The 25,678-nt window shown below is 52.7% G+C and overlaps 1 protein-coding gene across 4 annotated transcripts in view; it reads left to right on the top strand.

Moving 5' to 3' along the window:
• LOC139242054 (NIF3-like protein 1) overlaps positions 1-25,355 on the top strand; it is a 43,785-nt gene extending 18,430 nt beyond the window's left edge. For 3 of the 4 annotated variants that reach the window (XM_070870198.1, XM_070870197.1, XM_070870199.1), the window contains exons 4-7: positions 10,988-11,102; positions 13,958-14,096; positions 21,200-21,283; positions 25,158-25,355. In XM_070870198.1, coding sequence (XP_070726299.1) covers positions 10,988-11,102; positions 13,958-14,096; positions 21,200-21,283; positions 25,158-25,342 — 523 coding nt within the window. In that variant the 3' untranslated portion in view covers positions 25,343-25,355. The remainder of the gene's footprint in view (positions 1-10,987; positions 11,103-13,957; positions 14,097-21,199; positions 21,284-25,157) is intronic. The other variant, XM_070870200.1, reaches the window with a different exon arrangement.
• Positions 25,356-25,678: the final 323 nt, after the last annotated feature.

The following is a 25,678-nucleotide window of genomic DNA, read 5'->3' as shown; positions in this document are numbered from 1 at the left end:
AACTGATCCAGAGTCAATGGAATGTTGGAAAATGACTGTCAATGCATCCGCTATTTCCAAGGCCACCTCCTTAAGTACTCTGGGATGCAGTCCATCAGGCCCTGGGGATTTATCGGCCTTCAATCCCATCAATTTCCCCAACACAATTTCCCGACTAATAAAGATTTCCCTCAGTTCCCCCTCCTTACTAGACCCTCTGACCCCTTTTATCTCCGGAAGGTTGTTTGTATCCTCCTTAGTGAATACCGAACCAAAGTACTTGTTCAATTGGTCTGCCATTTCTTTGTTCCCTGTTATGACTTCCCCTGATTCTGACTGCAGGGGACCTATGTTTGTCTTCACCAACCTTTTTCTCTTTACATACCTATAGAAACTTTTGCAATCCGCCTTAATGTTCCCTGCAAGCTTCTTCTCGTACTCCATTTTCCCTGCCCTAATCAAACCCTTTGTCCTCCTCTGCTGAGTTCTAAATTTCTCCCAGTCCCCAGGTTCGCTGCTATTTCTGGCCAATTTGTATGCCACTTCCTTGGCTTTAATACTATCCCTGATTTCCCTAGATAGCCACGGTTGAGCCACCTTCCCCTTTTTATTTTTACGCCAGACAGGAATGTACAATTGTTGTACTTCATCCATGCGGTCTCTAAATGTCTGCCATTGCCCATCCACAGTCAACCCCCTAAGTATCATTCGCCAATCTATCCTAGCCAATTCACGCCTCATACCTTCAAAGTTACCCTTCTTTAAGTTCTGGACCATGGTCTCTGAAATTACTGTTTCATTCTCCATCCTAATGCAGAATTCCACCATATTATGGTCACTCTTCCCCAAGGGGCCTCGCACAATGAGATTGCTAATTAATCCTCTCTCATTACACAACACCCAGTCTAAGATGGCCTCCCCCCTAGTTGGTTCCTCAACATATTGGTCTAGAAAACCATCCCTTATGCACTCCAGGAAATCCTCCTCCACCGTATTGCTTCCAGTTTGGCTAGCCCAATCTATGTGCATATTAAAGTCACCCATTATAACTGCTACACCTTTATTGCATGCACCCCTAATTTCCTGTTTGATGCCCTCCCCAACATCCCTATTACTGTTTGGAGGTCTGTACACAACTCCTACTAACGTTTTTTGCCCTTTGGTGTTCTGCAGCTCTACCCATATAGATTCCACATCATCCAAGCTAATGTCTTTCCTAACTATTGCATTAATCTCCTCTTTAACCAGCAATGCTACCCCTTTTCCTTTTATTCTATCCTTCCTGAATGTTGAATACCCCTGAATGTTGAGTTCCCAGCCCTGATCATCCTGGAGCCACGTCTCCGTAATCCCAATCACATCATATTAACATCTATTTGCACAATTAATTCATCCACCTTATTGCGGATACTCCTTGCATTAAGACACAAAGCCTTCAGGCTTGTTTTATTAACACCCTTTGTCCTTTTAGAATTTTGCTGTACAGTGGCCCTTTTTGTTATTTGCCTTGGGTTTCTCTGCCCTCCACTTTTCCTCATCTCCTTTCTGTCTTTTGCTTTTGTCTCCTTTTTGTTTCCCTCTGTCTCCCTGCATTGGTTCCCATCCCCCTGCCATATTAGTTTAAATCCTCCCCAACAGCACTAGCAAACACTCCCCCTCGGACACTGGTTCCAGTCCTGCCCAGGTGCAGACCGTCCGGTTTGTACTGGTCCCACCTCCCCCAGAACCGGTCCCAATGCCCCAGGAATTTGAATTCCTCCCTGCTGCACCACTGCTGTGTGTGAGGGAGAGAGTCTGTGTGTGTGTGTGAGGGAGAGAGTCTGTGTGTGTGTGAGAGAGAGAGAGTGTGTGTGTGTGTGTGTGTGTGTGTGTGTGAGCGAGAGAGAGAGAGTGTGTGTGTGTCTGCCTGTGTGTGTGTGTGTGAGCGAGAGAGAGAGTGTGTGTGTGTGTGTCTGCCTGTGTGTGTGTGTGTGTGTGTGAGAGAGAGTCTGTGTGTGTGAGAGAGAGAGTCTGTGTGTGTGAGAGAGAGAGTCTGTGTGTGTGAGAGAGAGAGTCTGTGTGTGTGAGAGAGTCTGTGTGTGTGAGAGAGAGTCTGTGTGTGTGAGAGAGAGAGTCTGTGTGTGTGAGAGAGAGAGTCTGTGTGTGAGAGAGAGAGTCTGTGTGTGAGAGAGAGAGTCTGTGTGTGAGAGAGAGAGTCTGTGTGTGAGAGAGAGAGTCTGTGTGTGAGAGAGAGAGTCTGTGTGTGAGAGAGAGAGTCTGTGTGTGAGAGAGAGAGTCTGTGTGTGAGAGAGAGAGAGTCTGTGTGTGTGAGAGAGAGAGTCTGTGTGTGTGAGAGAGAGAGTCTGTGTGTGTGAGAGAGAGAGTCTGTGTGTGTGAGAGAGAGAGTCTGTGTGTGTGAGAGAGAGAGTCTGTGTGTGTGAGAGAGAGTCTGTGTGTGTGAGAGAGTCTGTGTGTGTGAGAGAGAGAGAGTCTGTGTGTGTGAGAGAGAGAGAGAGTCTGTGTGTGTGAGAGAGAGAGTCTGCGTGTGTGAGAGAGAGAGTCTGCGTGTGTGAGAGAGAGAGTCTGCGTGTGTGAGAGAGAGAGTCTGCGTGTGTGAGAGAGAGAGTCTGCGTGTGTGAGAGAGAGAGAGTCTGTGTGTGAGAGAGAGAGTCTGTGTGTGTGAGAGAGAGAGTCTGCGTGTGTGAGAGAGAGAGAGTCTGCGTGTGTGAGAGAGAGAGTCTGTGTGTGAGAGAGAGAGAGTCTGCGTGTGAGAGAGAGAGAGTCTGCGTGTGTGAGAGAGAGAGTCTGTGTGTGTGAGAGAGAGAGTCTGCGTGTGTGAGAGAGAGAGAGTCTGCGTGTGTGAGAGAGAGAGAGAGTCTGCGTGTGTGAGAGAGAGAGTCTGCGTGTGTGTGAGAGAGAGAGTCTGCGTGTGTGAGAGAGAGAGAGTCTGCGTGTGTGAGAGAGAGAGAGAGTCTGCGTGTGTGAGAGAGAGAGAGTCTGCGTGTGTGAGAGAGAGAGTCTGCGTGTGTGAGAGAGAGAGTCTGCGTGTGTGAGAGAGAGAGAGTCTGTGTGTGAGAGAGAGAGTCTGTGTGTGTGAGAGAGAGAGTCTGCGTGTGTGAGAGAGAGAGAGTCTGCGTGTGTGAGAGAGAGAGTCTGTGTGTGAGAGAGAGAGAGTCTGTGTGTGAGAGAGAGAGAGTCTGCGTGTGAGAGAGAGAGAGTCTGTGTGTGTGAGAGAGAGAGTCTGCGTGTGTGAGAGAGAGAGAGTCTGCGTGTGTGAGAGAGAGAGAGAGTCTGCGTGTGTGAGAGAGAGAGAGAGTCTGTGTGTGTGAGAGAGAGAGTCTGTGTGTGTGAGAGAGAGAGTCTGCGTGTGTGAGAGAGAGAGAGTCTGCGTGTGTGAGAGAGAGAGAGTCTGCGTGTGTGAGAGAGAGAGAGTCTGCGTGTGTGAGAGAGAGAGAGTCTGCGTGTGAGAGAGAGAGAGAGTCTGCGTGTGAGAGAGAGAGAGAGTCTGCGTGTGAGAGAGAGAGAGAGTCTGCGTGTGAGAGAGAGAGAGAGTCTGCTGTGTGAGAGAGAGAGAGAGTCTGTGTGTGAGAGAGAGAGAGAGTCTGTGTGTGAGAGAGAGAGAGTCTGTGTGTGAGAGAGAGAGTCTGTGTGTGTGTGAGAGAGAGAGAGTCTGTGTGTGAGAGAGAGAGAGTCTGCGTGTGTGAGAGAGAGAGAGTCTGTGTGTGAGAGAGAGAGAGAGTCTGTGTGTGAGAGAGAGAGAGTCTGTGTGTGAGAGAGAGAGAGTCGTGTGTGTGAGAGAGAGAGAGTCTGTGTGTGAGAGAGAGAGAGTCTGTGTGTGAGAGAGAGAGAGTCTGTGTGTGAGAGAGAGAGAGTCTGTGTGTGGAGAGAGAGAGAGTCTGTGTGTGAGAGAGAGAGAGTCTGTGTGTGAGAGAGAGAGAGTCTGTGTGTGAGAGAGAGAGATCTGTGTGTGAGAGAGAGGTGTGGAGAGAGTCTGTGTGTGAGAGAGAGAGAGAGTCTGTGTGTGAGAGAGAGAGAGTCTGTGTGTGAGAGAGAGAGAGTCTGTGTGTGAGAGAGAGAGTCTGTGTGTGAGAGAGAGAGAGTCTGTGTGTGAGAGAGAGAGAGTCTGTGTGTGAGAGAGAGAGAGTCTGTGTGTGAGAGAGAGAGAGTCTGTGTGTGAGAGAGAGAGAGTCTGTGTGTGAGAGAGAGAGAGTCTGTGTGTGAGAGAGAGAGAGTCTGTGTGTGAGAGAGAGAGAGTCTGTGTGTGAGAGAGAGAGAGTCTGTGTGTGAGAGAGAGAGAGTCTGTGTGGAGAGAGAGAGAGTCTGTGTGTGAGAGAGAGAGAGTCTGTGTGTTGAGAGAGAGAGTCTGTGTGTGTGAGAGAGAGAGTCTGTGTGTGTGAGAGAGAGAGTCTGTGTGTGAGAGAGAGAGAGTCTGTGTGTGAGAGAGAGAGAGTCTGTGTGTGAGAGAGAGAGTCTGTGTGTGAGAGAGAGAGAGTCTGTGTGTGAGAGAGAGAGAGTCTGTGGTGTGAGAGAGAGAGAGAGTCTGTGTGAGAGAGAGAGAGAGTCTGCGTGTGTGAGAGAGAGAGAGTCTGTGTGTGTGAGAGAGAGAGTCTGTGTGTGAGAGAGAGAGAGTCTGTGTGAGAGAGAGAGGAGTCTGTGTGAGTGAGAGAGAGAGAAGTCTGTGTGTGAGAGAGAGAGAGAGTCTGTGTGTGAGAGAGAGAGAGAGTCTGTGTGTGAGAGAGAGAGAGTCTGTGTGAGAGAGAGAGAGAGTCTGTGTGTGAGAGAGAGAGAGTCTGTGTGTGTGAGAGAGAGAGAGTCTGTGTGTGAGAGAGAGAGAGTCTGCGTGTGTGAGAGAGAGAGAGTCTGCGTGTGAGAGAGAGAGAGAGTCTGCGTGTGAGAGAGAGAGAGAGTCTGTGTGTGAGAGAGAGAGAGGAGTCTGCGTGTGTGAGAGAGAGAGTCTGTGTGTGTGTGAGAGAGAGAGTCTGTGTGTGAGAGAGAGAGAGTCTGTGTGTGAGAGAGAGAGAGAGTCTGTGTGTGTGAGAGAGAGAGTCTGTGTGAGAGAGAGAGAGTCTGTGTGAGAGAGAGAGAGTCTGTGTGTGAGAGAGAGAGAGTCTGTGTGTGAGAGAGAGAGAGAGTCTGTGTGTGAGAGAGAGAGAGAGTCTGTGTGTGAGAGAGAGAGAGAGTCTGTGTGTGAGAGAGAGAGAGAGTCTGTGTGTGAGAGAGAGAGAGTCTGTGTGTGTGAGAGAGAGAGAGTCTGCGTGTGTGAGAGAGAGAGAGTCTGCGTGTGTGAGAGAGAGAGTCTGCGTGTGTGAGAGAGAGAGTCTGTGTGTGTGAGAGAGAGAGTCTGTGTGTGTGAGAGAGAGAGTCTGTGTGTGTGAGAGAGAGAGAGAGTCTGTGTGTGTGAGAGAGAGAGTCTGTGTGTGTGAGAGAGAGAGAGAGTCTGTGTGAGAGAGAGAGAGTCTGTGTGAGAGAGAGAGAGTCTGCGTGTGTGAGAGAGAGAGAGAGTCTGCGTGTGTGAGAGAGAGAGAGAGTCTGTGTGTGAGAGAGAGAGTCTGCGTGTGTGAGAGAGAGAGAGTCTGTGTGAGAGAGAGAGAGAGTCTGCGTGTGTGAGAGAGAGAGTCTGTGTGAGAGAGAGAGAGAGAGAGAGTCTGTGTGTGTGAGAGAGAGAGTCTGTGTGTGTGAGAGAGAGAGTCTGTGTGTGTGAGAGAGAGAGTCTGTGTGTGAGAGAGAGAGAGTCTGTGTGTGTGAGAGAGAGAGTCTGTGTGTGTGAGAGAGAGAGTCTGTGTGTGTGAGAGAGAGAGTCTGTGTGTGTGAGAGAGAGAGTCTGTGTGTGTGAGAGAGAGAGTCTGTGTGTGTGAGAGAGAGAGTCTGTGTGTGTGAGAGAGAGAGTCTGTGTGTGTGAGAGAGAGAGTCTGTGTGTGTGAGAGAGAGAGTCTGTGTGTGAGAGAGAGAGAGATCTGTGTGTGTGAGAGAGAGAGTCTGCGTGTGTGAGAGAGAGAGTCTGCGTGTGTGAGAGAGAGAGTCTGTGTGTGTGAGAGAGAGAGTCTGCGTGTGTGAGAGAGAGAGTCTGCGTGTGTGGTAGAGAGAGAGTCTGCGTGTGTGAGAGAGAGAGTCTGCGTGTGGTGTGAGAGAGAGAGTCTGCGTGTGAGAGAGAGAGAGAGTCTGCGTGTGAGAGAGAGAGTCTGCGTGTGTGAGAGAGAGAGTCTGCGTGTGTGAGAGAGAGAGTCTGTGTGTGTGAGAGAGAGTCTGTGTGTGTGAGAGAGAGTCTGTGTGAGAGAGAGAGAGTCTGTGTGAGAGAGAGAGAGTCTGTGTGTGTGAGAGAGAGAGAGTCTGTGTGTGAGAGAGAGAGAGTCTGCGTGTGTGAGAGAGAGAGAGAGTCTGTGTGTGAGAGAGAGAGAGTCTGTGTGTGTGAGAGAGAGAGAGTCTGTGTGTGTGAGAGAGAGAGAGTCTGTGTGTGTGAGAGAGAATCTGTGTGAGAGAGAGAGAGTCTGTGTGAGAGAGAGAGTCTGTGTGAGAGAGAGAGAGTCTGTGTGAGAGAGAGAGAGTCTGTGTGAGAGAGAGAGAGTCTGTGTGAGAGAGAGAGAGTCTGTGTGAGAGAGAGAGAGTCTGTGTGAGAGAGAGAGAGTCTGTGTGAGAGAGAGAGAGTCTGTGTGAGAGAGAGAGAGTCTGTGTGAGAGAGAGAGAGTCTGTGTGAGAGAGAGAGAGTCTGTGTGAGAGAGAGAGAGTCTGTGTGAGAGAGAGAGAGTCTGTGTGAGAGAGAGAGAGTCTGTGTGAGAGAGAGAGAGTCTGTGTGAGAGAGAGAGAGTCTGTGTGAGAGAGAGAGAGTCTGTGTGAGAGAGAGAGAGTCTGTGTGAGAGAGAGAGAGTCTGTGTGAGAGAGAGAGAGAGTCTGTGTGTGTGAGAGAGAGAGTCTGCGTGTGAGAGAGAGAGAGAGTCTGTGTGAGAGAGAGAGAGAGTCTGTGTGAGAGAGAGAGAGTCTGTGTGAGAGAGAGTCTGTGTGAGAGAGAGTCTGTGTGAGAGAGAGTCTGTGTGAGAGAGAGTCTGTGTGAGAGAGAGTCTGTGTGTGAGAGAGAGTCTGTGTGTGTGTGAGAGAGAGTCTGTGTGTGTGAGAGAGAGAGTCTGCGTGTGAGAGAGAGTCTGTGTGAGAGAGAGAGAGAGAGAGTCTGCGTGTGTGAGAGAGAGAGAGAGAGTCTGTGTGAGAGAGAGAGAGAGAGAGTCTGCGTGTGTGAGAGAGAGAGAGTCTGCGTGTGTGAGAGAGAGAGAGTCTGCGTGTGTGAGAGAGAGTCTGCGTGTGTGAGAGAGAGAGTCTGTGTGTGTGAGAGAGAGAGTCTGTGTGTGAGAGAGAGAGTCTGTGTGAGAGAGAGAGTCTGTGTGAGAGAGAGAGAGTCTGTGTGTGTGAGAGAGAGAGTCTGTGTGTGTGAGAGAGAGAGTCTGTGTGTGTGAGAGAGAGAGTCTGTGTGTGTGAGAGAGAGAGTCTGCGTGTGAGAGAGAGAGAGTCTGCGTGTGAGAGAGAGTCTGTGTGAGAGAGAGAGAGAGAGAGTCTGCGTGTGTGAGAGAGAGAGAGTCTGCGTGTGAGAGAGAGAGAGAGTCTGTGTGAGAGAGAGAGAGAGAGAGTCTGCGTGTGTGAGAGAGAGAGAGTCTGTGTGAGAGAGAGAGAGAGAGTCTGTGTGAGAGAGAGAGAGAGAGTCTGTGTGTGTGAGAGAGAGAGTCTGTGTGTGAGAGAGAGAGTCTGTGTGTGTGAGAGAGAGAGAGTCTGCGTGTGAGAGAGAGAGAGAGTCTGTGTGAGAGAGAGAGAGAGAGAGTCTGTGTGTGAGAGAGAGAGAGTCTGCGTGTGAGAGAGAGAGAGAGTCTGCGTGTGAGAGAGAGAGAGAGTCTGTGTGAGAGAGAGAGAGAGTCTGCGTGTGTGAGAGAGAGAGTCTGTGTGTGTGAGAGAGAGAGAGTCTGCGTGTGAGAGAGAGAGAGAGTCTGCGTGTGTGTGAGAGAGAGAGTCTGCGTGTGTGTGAGAGAGAGAGTCTGCGTGTGTGAGAGAGAGTCTGCGTGTGTGAGAGAGAGAGTCTGCGTGTGTGAGAGAGAGAGTCTGTGTGTGTGAGAGAGAGAGTCTGTGTGTGTGAGAGAGAGAGTCTGTGTGTGTGAGAGAGAGAGTCTGTGTGTGTGAGAGAGAGAGTCTGTGTGTGTGAGAGAGAGAGTCTGTGTGTGTGAGAGAGAGAGTCTGTGTGTGTGAGAGAGAGAGTCTGTGTGTGTGAGAGAGAGAGTCTGTGTGTGAGAGAGAGAGTCTGTGTGTGTGAGAGAGAGAGAGTCTGCGTGTGAGAGAGAGAGAGAGTCTGTGTGAGAGAGAGAGAGAGAGTCTGTGTGTGAGAGAGAGAGAGTCTGCGTGTGAGAGAGAGAGAGAGTCTGCGTGTGAGAGAGAGAGAGAGTCTGTGTGAGAGAGAGAGAGAGTCTGCGTGTGTGAGAGAGAGAGTCTGTGTGTGTGAGAGAGAGAGAGTCTGCGTGTGAGAGAGAGAGAGAGTCTGCGTGTGTGTGAGAGAGAGAGTCTGCGTGTGTGTGAGAGAGAGAGTCTGCGTGTGTGAGAGAGAGTCTGCGTGTGTGAGAGAGAGAGTCTGCGTGTGTGAGAGAGAGAGTCTGTGTGTGTGAGAGAGAGAGTCTGTGTGTGTGAGAGAGAGAGTCTGTGTGTGTGAGAGAGAGAGTCTGTGTGTGTGAGAGAGAGAGTCTGTGTGTGTGAGAGAGAGAGTCTGTGTGAGAGAGAGAGTCTGTGTGTGTGAGAGAGAGAGTCTGTGTGTGTGAGAGAGAGAGTCTGTGTGTGAGAGAGAGAGTCTGTGTGTGTGAGAGAGAGAGTCTGTGTGAGAGAGAGAGTCTGTGTGTGAGAGAGAGAGAGTCTGTGTGTGAGAGAGAGAGTCTGTGTGTGAGAGAGAGAGAGTCTGTGTGTGAGAGAGAGAGAGTCTGTGTGTGAGAGAGAGAGAGTCTGTGTGTGAGAGAGAGAGTCTGTGTGTGTGAGAGAGAGAGTCTGTGTGTGTGAGAGAGAGTCTGCGTGTGTGAGAGAGAGAGTCTGCGTGTGTGAGAGAGAGAGTCTGTGTGTGTGAGAGAGAGAGTCTGTGTGTGTGAGAGAGAGAGTCTGTGTGTGTGAGAGAGAGAGTCTGTGTGTGAGAGAGAGAGAGTCTGTGTGTGAGAGAGAGAGAGTCTGTGTGTGTGTGAGAGAGAGAGTCTGCGTGTGTGAGAGAGAGAGTCTGCGTGTGTGAGAGAGAGAGTCTGCGTGTGTGAGAGAGAGAGAGTCTGCGTGTGTGAGAGAGAGAGAGTCTGTGTGTGAGAGAGAGAGAGTCTGCGTGTGTGAGAGAGAGAGAGTCTGCGTGTGTGAGAGAGAGAGTCTGCGTGTTCTGCGCACGTGTCTCTGTGTTTGTGTGTGTCTCAGTACCACACTGAGTGTGGGATCAACAGGCTCTGCACTACAGACTGCAGGAAGATATCTATCGATGGACTGGTCAGGTGGGCAGAACAGTAGCAAATGGAATTCAATCCGGAGAAGTGTGAGGTAATGCATTTGGGGAGGGCTAACAAGGCGAGGGAATACACATTAAATGGTAGGACACTGAGAGGTGTAGAGGAACAGAGGGACCTTGGAGTGCAGGTCCACAGATCCCTGAAGGTAGCAGGCCAGGTAGATCAGGTGGTTAAGAAGGCACACGGGATACTTGGCTTTATTGGCCGGGGCATGGAATACAAGAGCAGGGAGGTTATGCTTGAACTGTATAAAACACTGGGTTAGGCCACAGCTGGAGTACTGCGTGCAGTTCTGGTCACCACATTACAGGAAAGATGTGATTGCACTGGAGAGGGTGCAGAGGAGATTTACCAGGATGTTACATAGAAACATAGAAATTAGGAGCAGGAGTATGCCATTCGGCCCTTCGAGCCTGCAGCACCATTCAACATGATCATGGCTGATCCTCTATCTCAACACCATATTCCCGCTTTTTCCCCATATCCCGTGATGTTGCCGGGACTGGAGAATTTTAGCGATGAGGAAAGATTGGATAGGCTGGGGTTGTTTTCTTTGGAGCAGAGGAGGCTGAGGGGAGACCTGATTGAGGTGTATAAAATGATGAGGGGCCTGGATGGAGTGGATAGGACGGACCTGTTTCCCTTGGCAGAGGGGTCAACAACCAGGGGGCCTAGATTTAAAGTAATTGGGACTGACATATGAAGAAAGACTGGATCGACGAGGCTTTATATTCACTGGAATTTAGAAGAATGAGAGGGGATCTCATAGAAACATATAAAATTCTGACGGGACTGGACAGGTTAGATGCAGGAAGAATGTTCCCGATGTTGGGGAAGTCCAGAACCAGGGGTCACAGTCTAAGGATAAGGGGTAAGCCATTTAGGACCGAGATGAGGAGAAACTTCTTCACCCAGAGAATTGTGAACCTGTGGAATTCTCGACCACAGAAAGTTGTTGAGGCCAATTCGTTGGATATATTCAAGAGGGAGTTAGATGTGGCCCTTACGGCTAAAGGGATCAAGGGGTATGGAGAGAAAGCAGGAATGGGGTACTGAGGGAATGATCAGCCATGATCTTATTGAATGGTGGTGCAGGTTCGAAGGGCCGAATGGCCTGCTCCTGCACCTATTTTCTATGTTTCTATGTTTAGAGGGGATTTGAGGGGAAATGTCTTCACCCAGAGGGTGGTGGGGGTCTGGAACTCACTGCCTGAAAGGGTGGTAGAGGCAGAAACCCTCACCACATTTAAAAAGTACCTGGAGGTGCACTTGAAGTGCCGTAACCCACAGGGCTACGGACCCAGAGCTGGAAAGTGGGATTAGGCTGGGTAGCTCTTGGTCGGCCGGGGCGGACACGATGGGCTGAAATGGCCTCCCTCCGTGCTGTAAACTTCTGCAGTTCTAGGCCGGGAATAGAGCCTGAGATTTTCCTGCTCGCTGACCCCTTCCCAAGGCTCTGAATTGTGGGGGTGGGTGGGAGAGGCAGTGTGCCCACAGGCTGGCGATACAACCGATGTCTTATGTTTCATGTTGCCGCACAGTTCTGGTTCCAGGCTGTCTCTCAACTGTCCCCAGAAGGCCCTGGTGGAGGCCGTGAGGATTCTGAGCAGGACTGAGGAGCTGTACGCGAGCCTGGAGATCACCCAGCTTGTAAAGGTAAGCCCCGGAGCAGAGAATAACAACCCAGTGTAAACCCAGTCCTGCCCCAACTGTACAGGGTATTGGTGAGGCCACACCTGGAGTACTGCGTGCAGTTTTGGTCTCCGTATTTAAGGAGGGATATACAGGCAACTCTCGATTATCCCGGGTCCTCCGGGGACTGGGCTTTGCCGGGTAAACGATTTCTCCGTTGGAGCGAGTTGACATTATAAAGTTAAACCGTCAATGAATAAATACTGTGCAGTCAGCTACAAACGGTAACAAGGCAGCTAAGTACGGACATTACCAGCATGCATTGCGAGTGGCCTCGAGGAGGACATTATCGAGCTCCGGGATTCTGGAGCGCGCTGCCTCTCCTGGCCGATATGACTCCGAAAGCACCAGCCCGATGCCTTCCCAGGTCGATAGCTGGGTGGCAGTGTGAGCTGTGAGGAGGATGCTAAGAGGCTGCAGGGTGACTTGGACAGGTTAGGTCAGTAGTGGGGAAAATGTTGGAATCAGTTATTAAAGATGAAATGACAGCACATTTGGAAAGCAGTGACAGGATCGGGCCAAGTCAGCATGGATATATGAAAGGGAAATCACGCTCAACAAATCTTCTGGAATTTTTTGAGGATGTAACGAGTAGAGTGGACAAGGGAGAACCAGTGGATGTGGTGTATTTGGACTTCCATAAGGCTTTTGACAAGGTCCCACACAAGAGATTGGTGTACAAAATCAAAGCGTATGGTATTGGGGGTAATGTACTGGCGTGGATAGAGAACTGGTTGGCAGACAGGAAGCAGAGAGTCGGGATAAACGGGTCCTTCTCAGAATGGCAGGCAGTGACTAGTGGAGTGCCGCAGGGCTCAGTGCTGGGACCCCAGCTATTTACAATATACATTAATGATTTAGATGAAGGAATTGAGTGTAATATCTCCAAGTTTGCAGATGACACTAAGCTGGGTGGCGGTGTGAACTGTGAGGGGGACGCTAAGAGGCTGCAGGGTGACTTGGACAGGTTAGGTGAGTGGGCAAATGTATGGCAGATACAGTATAATGTGGATAAATGTGAGGTTATCCACTTTGGGGGCAAAAACAGGAAGGCAGAATATTATCTGAATGGTGACAGATTAGGAAAAGGGAAGGTGCAACGAGACCTGGGTGTCATGGTACATCAGGCATTGAAGGTTGGCATGCAGGTACAGCAGGCGGTTAAGAAAGCAAATGGTATGTTGGCCTTCATAGCGAGAGGATTTGAGTATAGGAGCAGGGAGGTGTTGCTACAGTTGTACAGGGCCTTGGTGAGGCCACACCTGGAATATTGTGAGCAGTTTTGGTCTGCTTACCTAAGGAAGGATATACTTGTCATAGAGGGAGTGCAGCGAAGGTTCACCAGACTGATTCCTGGGATGACAGGACTGTCGTATGAGGAGAGATTGGGTCGACTGGGCCTGTATTCACTGGAGTTTAGGAGAATGAGAGGGGATCTCATTGAAAGGTATAAAATTCTGACGGGGTTGGACAGACTGGATGCGGGGAGGATGTTTCCCCGGGGCTGGGAAGTCTAGAACAAGGGGTCACAGTCTCAGGATACGGAGTAGGAAATTTCGGAGCGAGATGAGGAGAAATGTTTTCACTCCGAGGGTGGTGAACCTGTGGAATTCTCGGCCACAGAAGGCTGTGGAGGCCAAGTCACTGAATATATTTAAGAGGGCGATCAATAGATTTCTAGACACAAAAGGCATCAAGGGGTATGGGGAGAAAGCGGGAATATGGTGTTGAGAGAGAGGATCAGCCATGATCATATTGAATGGAGCAGACTCGAGGGGCCGAATGGCCTACTGCTCCTATTGTCGATGTTTCTATGAATGGAGCAGACTCGAGAGGCCGAATGGCCGACTGCTCCTATTTTCTATGTTTCTATGAATGGAGCAGACTCGAGGGGCCGAATGGCCTACTGCTCCTATTGTCTCTGTTTCTATCAATGGAGCAGACTCGAGGGGCCGAATGGCCTACTGCTCCTATTGTCTATGTTTCTATGAATGGAGCAGAATCGAGGGGCCGAATGGCCTACTGCTCCTATTGTCTGTTTCTATGATTGGAGCAGACTCGAGGGGCCGAATGGCCTACTGCTCCTATTGTCTATGTTTCTATGAATGGAGCAGACTCGAGGGGCCGAATGGCCTACTGCTCCTATTGTCTATGTTTCTATGAATGGAGCAGACTCGAGGGGCCGAATGGCCTACTGCTCCTATTGTCTATGTTTCTATGAATGGTGCAGACTCGAGGGGCCGAATGGCCTACTGCTCCTATTGTCTATGTTTCTATGAATGGTGCAGACTCGAGGGGCCGAATGGCCTACTGCTCCTATTGTCTATGTTTCTATGAATGGAGCAGACTCGAGGGGCCGAATGGCCTCCTGCTCCTATTGTCCATGTTTCTATGATTGGAGCAGACTCGAGGGGCCGAATGGCCTACTGCTCCTATTGTCTATGTTTCTATGAATGGAGCAGACTCGAGGGGCCGAATGGCCTACTGCTCCTATTGTCTATGTTTGTATGAATGGAGCAGACTCGAGGGGCCGAATGGCCTACTGCTCCTATTGTCTATGTTTCTATGAATGGAGCAGACTCGAGGGGCCGAATGGCCTACTGATCCTATTGTCTATGTTTCTATGAATGGAGCAGACTCGAGGGGCCGAATGGCCTACTGCTCCTATTGTCTATGTTTCTATGAATGGAGCAGACTCGAGGGGCCGAATGGCCTACTGCTCCTATTGTCTGTGTTTCTATGATTGGAGCAGACTCGAGGGGCTGAATGGCCCGCTCCTGCTCCTGATTCTCATGCCCTTCCGTTTGCCCTTTTTGCAGCCTCCGCTCCCGGACACTGGGATGGGGCGAATGTGCACACTGAGAGAGAAGGCGACCACGGGTACCGTCATCGAACGGGTCAAAGACCACCTCAAGCTGGCTCATGTCCGAGTGGCCCTGGGGGCAGGCAGGAAGCTGGGTGAGTGTGCAAGTGGGAGTCCCGCGGAATGGGGTCAGCGGTTGGTTATGTTCCCGAGGGGTGTGTGTGGGAGGGGAGGGAGGGGGAACTTGTGGAAGTTCTCTCTCTGTAATTATAGCTCCACCTAGTCATCATCGGAGGCGGTCCCTCGAAGCGAGGATTTGCTTCCACGCCGAACAGGGATGAGTTCACGGGTGTCTCAATGAAGGACCGAATATTCCAGATCCCGAACTACATCCTGAAGGGTGGGAGATGCCTGTGGGTGGATTGTTTTAACGTGGGGTGGCTGTTGAACACCAGTCACCACACGGGGCTTGACAGAGCTCGGTCTAGATCCAGTGGCAAGGGTTAACCAGGACAACTGGAGATCAGCTCTGCTGCACGGACCTCATCATCATCAGAGGCAGTCCCTCGCAATCGAGGAAGACTTGCTTCCACTCTTAACATGAGTCCTTCGGTGACTGAACAGCCCAATACGGGAGCCACAGTCCCTGTCACAGGTGGGACAGACAGACGTTGAGGGAAGGGATGGGTGGGACTGGTTTGCCGCACGCTCCTTCCGCTGCCTGCGCTTGGTTTCTGCACGCTCTCGGCGACGAGACTCGAGGTGCTCAGCACCCTCCCGGATGCACTTCCTCCACTTAGGGCGGACTGGTCTTTGGGCCCAGGGACTCCCAGGTGTCGGTGGGGATGTTGCACTTTATATCAGGGAGGGCTTTGAGGGTGGTCCCTGTAACGTTTCCTCTGCCCCACCTTTGGCCCGTTTGCCGTGAAGGAGTTCCGAGTAGAGCGCTTGCTTTGGGAGTCTCGTGTCTGGGGGACATGCGGACAATGTGGCCCTGCCCAGCGGAGCTGGTCGAGTGTGGTCAGTGCTTCGATGCTGGGGATGTTGGGCCTGGTCGAGGACGCTAACGTTGGTGCGTCTGTCCTCCCGGGGGATTTGCAGGATCTTGCGGAGACAGTGTTGGTGGTATTTCTCCAGCGACTTGAGGTGTCTACTGTACATGGTCCGTGTCTCTGAGCCATACAGGAGGGCGGGTATCACTACAGCCCTGTAGACCATGAGCTCGGTGGTGGATTTGAGGGCCCAGTCTTCACTCTTTTCCACTAGTGCGTGCACATATCGCAGTGTGGGCTGTTCCCGTGCTGCCCCTGGGCCCTCGCCTCTCCTGGGCCCGAACTCACGCCTCTCCTGGGCCCCGCTCACTTCCCTCTGCGGACTCTCGCCGCTCCTTCGCCCCTCCCGCTGTGCCTGCCCGCACTGCAGTCAGCAACCGGGCTTCACAGCCATGGTCCTCCTGCAACAGCACGCGCTGCTCCCTGCATTGGTCTGTCACCCCACACTGCTCCCTCCTCCCTGCATTGGTCTGTCACCCCACACTGCTCCCTCCTCCCTGCAGTGGTCTATCACCCCACACTGCTCCCTCCTCCCTGCAGTGGTCTGTCACCACACACTGCTCCCTCCTCCCTGCAGTGGTCTATCACCTCACACTGCTCCCTCCTCCCTGCAGTGGTCTGTCACCCCACACTGCTCCCTCCTCCCTGCAGTGGTCTGTCACCCCACACTGCTCCCTCCTCCCTGCAGTGGTCTATCACCCCACACTGCTCCCTCCTCCCTGCAGTGGTCTATCACCCCACACTGCTCCCTCCTCCCTGCAGTGGTCTATCACCCCACACTGCTCCCTCCTCCCTGCAGTGGTCTGTCACCCCACACTGCTCCCTCCTCCCTGCAGTGGTCTGTCACCCCACACTGCTCCCTCCTCCCTGCAGTGGTCTGTCACCCCACACTGCTCCCTCCTCCCTGCAGTGGTCTATCACCCCACACTGCTCCCTCCTCCCTGCAGTGGTCTGTCACCCCACACTGCTCCCTCCTCCCTGCAGTGGTCTGTCACCCCACACTGCTCCCTCCTCCCTGCAGTGGTCTATCACCCCACACTGCTCCCTCCTCCCTGCAGTGGTCTGTCACCCCACACTGCTCCCTCCTCCCTGCAGTGGTCTGTCACCGCACACTGCTCCCTCCAATGGCCCCGGCCTGCTGACGGTCTCACGGACCGGGTCTGCGCCGATTTCCAGGTCGAACAGCCGCCTCATGCTGCTCCCTCCAATGGCCCCGGCCTGCTGAGGGTCTCACGGACCGGGACTGTGCTGATTTCCAGGTCGAACAGCCGCCTCATGCTGCTCCCTCCAATGGTCCCGGCCTGCTGACAGTCTCACGGACTGGGACTGTGCTGATTTCCAGGTCGAACAGCCGCCTCATGCTGCTCCCTCCAATGGCCCCGGCCTGCTGAGGGTCTCACGGACCGGGACTGTGCTGATTTCCAGGTCGAACAGCCGCCTCATGCTGCTCCCTCCAATGGTCCCGGCCTGCTGAGGGTCTCACGGACTGGGACTGTGCTGATTTCCAGGTCGAACAGCCGCCTCATGCTGCTCCCTCCAATGGTCCCGTACTGCTGACAGTCTCACGGACCGGGACTGCGCTGATTTCCAGGTCGAACAGCCGCACACTGCTCCCTCCAATGGCCCCGGCCTGCTGACGGTCTCACGGACCGGGACTGTGCTGATTTCCAGGTCGAACAGCCGCACACTGCTCCCTCCAATGGCCCCGGCCTGCTGACGGTCTCACGGACCGGGACTGCGACAATTTCCAGGTCGAACAGCCTCACACTGCTCCCTCCAATGGCCCTGGCCTGCTGACGGTCTCACGGACCGGGACTGTGCTGATTTCCAGGTCGAACAGCCGCACACTGCTCCCTCCAATGGCCCCGGCCTGCTGACGGTCTCACGGACCGGGACTGTGCTGATTTCCAGGTCGAACAGCCGCACACTGCTCCCTCCAATGGCCCCGGCCTGCTGACGGTCTCACGGACTGGGACCGAGCCGATTTCCGGGCCGGGGCCATTCGGAGGGAGTTGCATGCGGCGGCCCGGCCCACAGATCCACCTAGTGGACCACTGTGGTAATGCAACTGCTGGTGGCTGCACAGTAAAAGTGTCATGTGACCATGTCACATGACGGCAGATTGGAGCCAGCTTGAGTGTGTGCTTTGGTGATGTCATAAGCCCCGTCCCAAGCGGTTATAACGTTCAGAGTTAGGAGAAATTACACAACAACAACTTGCGTTTATATAGCGCCTTTAATGTCGTAAAACGTCCCAAGATGCTTCACAGGAGTGTCCCGAGACAAAAACAAATACATTTGACACTGAGCCACACAAGAAGACATTACGGCAGGTGACCAAAAGCTTGGCCAAGGAGGTCGGTTTTAAGGAGCGTCTCAAAGGGGGAAAGAGAGGCGGAGAGGTTCAGGGAGGGAGTTCCAGAGCCTGGGGCCTAGGCAACAGAAGGCCCGGCCACCGATGGTGGAGCGATTATAACCAGGGATGGTCAGAGGAGTGCAGACACCTCGGGGGGGGTTGTGGGGCTGGAGGAGGTTACAGAGATAGAAACATAGAAATTTACAGCACAGAGGAGGCCATTCCGGCCCATCGTGTCCAGGCCGGCCGACAAACAGCCGCACGGCCCTTGTCAGCAGCCCTGAAGGTTACATATAAACCTCTGAACACCATTCGCAATCTCTCGCCGTTTAAAAATGACTCTGCTTTTTCATTTTTCCCACGAAAGTGGATAACTTCACCTTTCTCCACAGTACATTCCATTTGCCACGTTCTTGCCCGTATCCCCTTGAAGTCCCTTTGCTGCATCCTCACAATTTATGTTCCACAGACAGTGGAGGGAGGGGTAGGGTGGAATTAATTTAAAGTCACTCAACGTACATCTTCAGGTCAAAATTACCCCCTTACCCCCACCCCAGCGCATCAGGACTTGGAAAATAGGCCCAAAATGGTTACCGAGGCCTATACCCCCATCACCGCCCTGACTGGGGTTCTCCCCCCGACCCCTGCTCCGTCATTTAATACGATCATGGCTGATCCGATCATCCACTTCCCCGCCCGCTCCTCATAACCCCCTTTTTATTTCAAGTAAATCTGTGGTCATCACAACTCATAGAAACATAGACAATAGGTGCAGGAGTAGGCCATTCGGCCCTTTTAGCCTGCACCGCCATTCAATGAGTTCATGGCTGAACATGCAACTTCAGTACCCCATTCCTGCTTTCTCGCCATACCCCTTGACCCCCCGAGTAGTAAGGACCTCATCTAACTCCTTTTTGAATATATTTAGTGAATTGGCCTCAACAACTTTCTGTGGTAGAGAATTCCACAGGTTCACCACTCTCTGGGTGAAGAAGTTTCTCCTCATCTCGGTCCTAAATGGCTTACCCCTTATCCTCAGACTGTGTCCCCTGGTTCTGGACTTCCCCAACATCGGGAACATTCTTCCTGCATATAACCTGTCCAGTCCCGTCAGAATTTTAAACGTTTCTATGAGATCCCCTCTCATTTGTCTGAACTCCAGTGAATACAGGCCCAGTTGATCCAGTCTTTCTTGATAGGTCAGTCCCACCATCCCGGGAATCAGTCTGGTGAATCTTCACTGCACTCCCTCAATAGCAAGAACGTCCTTCCTCAGATTAGGAGACCAAAACTGTACACAATACTCCAGGTGTGGCCTCACCAAGGCCCTGTACAACTGTAGCAACACCTCCCTGCCCCTGTACTCAAATCCCCTCGCTATGAAGGCCAACATGCCATTTGCTTTCTTAACCCACTCAGAATAAGGGGCCGCCCATTTAAAACTGAGATGAGGAGGAATTTCTCCTCTGTGAGGGTTGTAAATCTGTGGAATTCTCTGCCCCAGAGAGCTGGGTCATTGAATATATTTAAAGGCGGAGATAGCCAGATCTTTGAGCGATCAGGGACAGTGAAGGAAAGTGGAGTTGGGATCAAAGAACAGCCAGGATCTCATTGGATGGCAGAGCAGGGCTCGAGGGGCCGAATGGCCGACTCCTGCTCCTAGTTCTTGTGTTACGACCATTATCCAGTCTGGGCCACCTGGAACACAGCCTTTGAACTCACAAAGTACTTTTACAGGCTTCCATAAACTCTGCGAGTTTACACACCAGTTCCAACAAGTGTCTGCTTGCCTTTATTTAATTTTGGAAAACCTTTTGCTGGGTGTAATGTATTTGCTTCACGGGTCCTTTTGCTTAAGAATTCATAGCGACACATTGCTATTCTGGTTTATGAGCAGAAGGTTTAACACTCGCACTGTACATTACCGGTTCATCCACCAGGCTAACGACCGCCTGCCCCATGGTGGATCCCCCGAACCCAACGGGCCGGGGTTTTATTGAGTCTTGTGAACATCACGTGACATGGCACAGACACTCCGGACTCAACAGCTTGACCAACCTGTGGGCGTACTCGCAGACGCAGACATTGGTGCCGGAAATTCCTCTCGCGATCTTCCCGCGGGGCAATTGCCCCCGACCGGAGAATTTGTAACCAAAGCACCTGGTGGTCTGGGAGGCGGCCTGGATTCCGGCGCGGAAACCTTCTCCTCGTTCCGGAGGGGTTCCCACGCGGAAGGTGCCGTCACCTGTGGCTGCTCAGCCAATCAGGCGCAGCGTTGCACAGGCTCCCATTAATAGCACTGAGACGCGCCAGTTCTCCGTGCTCTTCATGGGAACAAAGGCAAACACACAAAGTAATGGAAAATAAAAAAACAGACCGCGCACATTCAACATGAATTGAACCGGCAGATACGCGCGCCTCAGATTGGAGTACGGCCTCCCCACGGGAATCCCACGCTCCTCCGGGACCAGGTACTCTCGCAAAAATTCTCCAGCCAGGAGGCAACTGCCCGCGGGGAAACAGCGAGAGCAATTTCTGGGCCGTTGAATGCGTCTGTGAGTGTGCTCCCAGGTTGGTTGAGTTGGGAATGGCTGAGCCAATCACGTGATGTTCGCAATTAAAATTATGATGTCTCATAAAAATAAAATATTTTCCCGAGTTATGGTTAAAAATAAACTTACCGTAGTGGGGAGGGTTTTCAAACAATAAAATATGGGTTTATAATTTAATTTTATCGTGTTTTTGTATGTTTTAAAACATACTTTTATCAGGCACAAGAGGTTTGAGGACATTTGCCGGGCAAGGTATGGCTAACTCCCGCAATCTTGCCCAAGAGATGCCCTCGCTCCCGAGATGAGGTGCAACGAGACCTGGGTGTCATGGTACGTCAGTCATTGAAGGTTGGCATGCAGGTACAGCAGGCGGTTAAGAAGGCAAATGGCATGTTGGCCTTCATAGCGAGGGGATTTGAGTACAGGGGCAGGGAGGTGTTGCTGCAGTTGTACAGGGCCTTGGTGAGGCCACACCTGGAGTATTGTGTACAGTTTTGGTCTCCTAACTTGAGGAAGGACATTCTTGCTATTGAGGGAGTGCAGCGAAGGTTCACCAGACTGATTCCCGGGATGGTGGGACTGACCTATCAAGAAAGACTGGGTCAACTGGGCTTGTATTCACTGGAGTTCAGAAGAATGAGAGGGGATCTGATAGAAACGTTTAAAATTCTGACGGGTTTAGACAGGTTAGATGCAGGAAGAATGTTCCCGATGTTGGGGAAGTCCAGAACCAGGGGTCACAGTCTAAGGATAAGGGGTAAGCCATTTCGGACCGAGATGAGGAGAAACTTCTTCACCCAGAGAGTGGTGAACCTGTGGAATTCTCTACCACAGAAAGTTGTTGAGGCCAGTTCACTAAATATATTCAAAAAGGAGTTAGATGTAGTCGGGGGATCAAGGGGTACTCGGGGGATCAAGGGGTACGGCGAGAAAGCAGGAATGGGGTACTGAAGTTTCATGTTCAGCCATGAACTCATTGAATGGTGGTGCAGGCTCGAAGGGCCGAATGGCCTACTCCTGCACCTATTTTCCATGTTTTTATGCGTTGGATCTGACAAGCTCCAGCGTGACAGATTGGGAAAAGCCGGATTTCAGCGCGCGCACATTGCCCGCTGAAAGCCAGCTTCTCCGAAGTCTTCCCAGGTCCGTCGAAAGTTCCCGTGGGCCCAGGACGTCGGGACTTTGAGCCCAATACACTTGGCAGAGTGTTTTTAACATGCACCAGAATTGAGGAGTAAGGGTGTGTGTCTATTCTTACGGCGGGCTGCCCCGGATACTGATCCTGTCTCTCGTCGCAGATTCCATGGTGTCCACTGCTGCCGTCTGCGCTGGCTCTGGGGCGAGTGTTCTGCAGGGAGTGAAGGCCGACTTGTTCCTCACGGGTACGTCCGCATCAGCGTGTTGTTTTAAACCCCCCAAAAAATTCATTCCTGGGCTGTGGGCGTCGCTGGCAAGGCCCAGCATTTATCGCCCGTCCCTCGTCGCCCCTTGAGAAGGTGGTGGTGAGCCCCCTTCTTGAACCGCTGCAGTCCGTGTGGTGAAGGTGCTCCCACAGTGCTGTTAGGGAGGGAGTTCCAGGATTGTGACCCAGCGACGATGAAGGAACGGCCGATATATTTCCAAGTGGGGATGGTGTGTGACTGGGAGGGGAACGTGGAGGTGGTGGTGTTCCCATGGACCTGCTGCCCCTGACCTTCTGGGCGGTAGAGGCCGCGGGTTTGCTGCCGGAGAAGCCTTGGCCAGTTGCCGCGGTGCATCTTGTGGATGGTACACACTGCAGCCAGGGGGCGCCGGTGGTGGGGGGAGTGAGTGTTGAAGGTGGTGGGGAGCGTGTCGATCGAGCGGCTGCTTTGTCCTGGATGGTGTCGAGCTTCTCGAGTGTTTGTTGGAGCTGCAACTCATCCAGGCAAGTGGGGAGTGTTCCCTCACACTCCTGACTTGTGCCTTGTCGATGGTGGGAAGGCTTTGGGGAGTCAGGAGGTGAGACACAGAATACCCAGCCTCTGACCCGCTCTTGTTACCACAGTATTTATGTGTCTGGTCCAGTTCAGTTTCTGGTCAGTGGTGACCCTCGGGATGTTGATGGTGGGGGGATTCGGACATGGTAATACCATTGAATGTCGAAGGGGCGGTGGTTAGACCCTCGCTTGTTGGAGATAGTCATTGCCTGGCACTTGGTGTGGTGCGAATGTTACTCGCCACGTACCAGCCCGAGCCTGAATGTCGCTGCATGCGAAGGGTGTAGGGGGAGCCTGCGTCCCACACACACACCAACAAGGGCTCAAGTTCCGTCCATTGCAAGGGGGCAGTTGGAGGACAAGAAGAAGGAAGTCTGGCTGCAATTGTCCAGGGCCCTGGTGAGACCACACCTGGGGTACTGCGCGCAGTTTGGCTCTCCTTATCCGAGGAAGGATACACTTGCCTCTAACACTCGGATCAATAACTCCGCGAGGTCCCGTATTGTACCCGAGCTGTTGTGACCTTGGCCCCATTTATTGTAACTCCAGAGGGAGGCACAGGCCCGGTGGGCAGCCTGAAATACTAGGCCCTGCACACCGACACGGGTGACCCTCGGCTCTCCCGCCGCAGTGCCCCCTGGTGGCACGCCTTATGTGACGATACAGTTAGTGTACATGGTCGACAGACACGACTGAGGGAGTGCAGCGAAGGTTCACCGGACTGATTCCTGGGATGGGGGGATTGTCCTATAAGGAGCGACTGTGTAGATTGTGTCTGTACTCTCTGGAGTTTAAAAGAATGAGGTGATCTCATTGAAACATGTAAAGGTTCTGAGGGGGATTGATGGGGTAGATACAGGGAGGGTGTTTTCCCCCCCCCCCCCCCGGGGCTGGGGAGTCGAGAACCAGGGGTCACAGTCTCAGGATAAGGGGGCGGCCATTGGGGACTGAGATGAGGAGAAACTTCTTCACTCAGAGGGGGGTGAATCTCTGGAATTCTCTGCCCCAGAGGGCAGTGGAGGTTCAGTCTTTGAGTATATTCAAGGCTGAGATCAATAGATTTTTCGACTCTCAGGGAATATAGCGATCAGGCGGGAAAGTGGAGTTGAGGTCGAAGGTCGGCCATGATCTGATTGAATGGCGGAGCAGGCTCGAGGGGCCGAATGGGCCTCCTCCTGTTCCTAATGTAACAGGCTCGAGGGGCCGAATGGGCCTCCTCCTGTTCCTGTGTAACAGGCTCGAGGGACTGAATGGGCCTCCTCCTGTTCCTAATGTAACAGGCTCGAGGGGCCGAATGGGCCTCCTCCTGTTCCTAATGTAACAGGCTCGAGGGGCTGAATGGGCCTCCTCCTGTTCCTAATGTAACAGGCTCGAGGGGCTGAATGGGCCTCCTCCTGTTCCTGTGTAACAGGCTCGAGGGGCTGAATGGGCCTCCTCCTGTTCCTAATGTAACAGGCTCGAGGGGCTGAATGGGCCTCCTCCTGTTCCTAATGTAACAGGCTCGAGGGGCTGAATGGGCCTCCTCCTGTTCCTAATGTAACAGGCTCGAGGGGCTGAATGGGCCTCCTCCTGTTCCTAATGTAACAGGCTCGAGGGGCTGAATGGGCCTCCTCCTGTTCCTAATGTAACAGGCTCGAGGGGCCGAATGGGCCTCCTCCTGTTCCTAATGTAACAGGCTCGAAGGGCTGAATGGGCCTCCTCCTGTTCCTGTGTAACAGGCTCGAGGGGCTGAATGGGCCTCCTCCTGTTCCTAATGTAACAGGCTCGAGGGGCTGAATGGGCCTCCTCCTGTTCCTAATGTAACAGGCTCGAAGGGCTGAATGGGCCTCCTCCTGTTCCTAATGTAACAGGCTCGAAGGGCTGAATGGGCCTCCTCCTGTTCCTGTGTAACAGGCTCGAGGGGCTGAATGGGCCTCCTCCTGTTCCTAATGTAACAGGCTCGAGGGGCTGAATGGCCTCCTCCTGTCCCTGTGTAACAGGCTCGAGGGGCTGAATGGGTCTCCTACTGTTCCTAATGTAACAGGCTCGAAGGGCTGAATGGGCCTCCTCCTGTTCCTGTGTAACAGGCTCGAGGGACTGAATGGGCCTCCTCCTGTTCCTAATGTAACAGGCTCGAGGGGCCTGAATGGGCCTCCTCCTGTTCCGAATGTAACAGGCTCGAGGGGCTGAATGGGCCTCCTCCTGTTCCTGTGTAACAGGCTCGAGGGGCAGATTGGGCCGCCTCCTGTTCCTGTGTAACAGGCTCGAGGGGCTGAATGGGCCTCCTCCTGTTCCTAGTGTAACAGGCTCGAGGGGCAGATTGGGCCGCCTCCTGTTCCTGTGTAACAGGCTCGAGGGGCTGAATGGGCCTCCTCCTGTTCCTAATGTAACAGGCTCGAGGGGCTGAATGGGACTCCTCCTGTTCCTAATGTAACAGGCTCGAGGGGCTGAATGGGCCTCCTCCTGTTCCTGTGTAACAGGCTCGAGGGACTGAATGGGCCTCCTCCTGTTCCTAATGTAATAGGCTCGAGGGGCTGAATGGGCCTCCTCCTGTTCCTAATGTAACAGGCTCGAGGGGCTGAATGGCCTCCTCCTATTCCTAATATAACAGGCTCGAGGGGCTGAATGGGCCTCCTCCTGTTCCTAATGTAACAGGCTCGAGGGACTGAATGGGCCTCCTCCTGTTCCTAATGTAACAGGCTCGAGGGGCTGAATGGGCCTCCTCCTGTTCCTGTGTAACAGGCTCGAGGGACTGAATGGGCCTCCTCCTGTTCCTAATGTAACAGGCTCGAGGGACTGAATGGGCCTCCTCCTGTTCCTAATGTAACAGGCTCGAGGGGCTGAATGGGCGGCCTCCTGTTCCTAATGTAACAGGCTCGAGGGGCTGAATGGGCCTCCTCCTGTTCCTAATGTAACAGGCTCGAGGGGCTGAATGGGCCTCCTCCTGTTCCTAATGTAACAGGCTCGAGGGGCTGAATGGGCCTCCTCCTGTTCCTAATGTAACAGGTTCGAGGGGCTGAATGGGCCTCCTCCTGTTCCTAATGTAACAGGCTCGAGGGGCTGAATGGGCCTCCTCCTGTTCCTAATGTAACAGGTTCGAGGGGCTGAATGGGCCTCCTCCTGTTCCTAATGTAACAGGCTCGAGGGGCTGAATGGGCCTCCTCCTGTCCCTAATGTAACAGGCTCGAGGGGCTGAATGGGCCTCCTCCTGTCCCTAATGTAACAGGCTCGAGGGGCTGAATGGGCCTCCTCCTGTCCCTGTGTCTTGTGTCCTCCTCCCCCGGCCTGCTGCTGAGTTGACGTTATTTTGTTGTTCCAGGGGAGATGTCTCATCACGAGGTGCTGGACGCGGTTGCCGCGGGAACAACGGTGGTGCTCTGCGAGCACAGCAACACGGAGCGGGGCTTCCTGACGGAGCTCCGGGATATCCTGACTCAGCGCTTCGAGGGCCAGCTCGCTGTCCTCCTGTCCACCAGTGACCGGGAACCGCTACACGTGATGTGAGGGGGGCAGGGGCGAGGGGGAGGGGGAGGGGGAGGGGGCGACTGAACCCTTCAACAAAATGAATCAATAAAATAAACAGAAGAATGAGAGGTGATCTTATTGAAACGTATAAGATTCTGAGGGGGCTCGACAAGGTGGATGCAGAGAGGATGTTTCCACTGATGGGGGAGACTAGAACTAGGGGGCATGGTCTTAGAATAAGGGACCGCCCATTTAAAACTGAGATGAGGAGGAATTTCTTCTCTCGGAGGATTGTAAATCTGTGGAATTCTCTGCCCCAGAGAGCTGTGGGGGCTGGGTCATTGAATATATTTAAGACGGAGAGAGACAGATATT

The sequence above is a fragment of the Pristiophorus japonicus genome, unplaced genomic scaffold, assembly GCF_044704955.1.
Source record: "Pristiophorus japonicus isolate sPriJap1 unplaced genomic scaffold, sPriJap1.hap1 HAP1_SCAFFOLD_118, whole genome shotgun sequence".
Lineage (NCBI taxonomy): Eukaryota > Metazoa > Chordata > Chondrichthyes > Pristiophoridae > Pristiophorus > Pristiophorus japonicus.
Note: the sequence above shows the minus strand (reverse complement) of the source record. Positions and strands in the feature narration are given on the sequence as shown.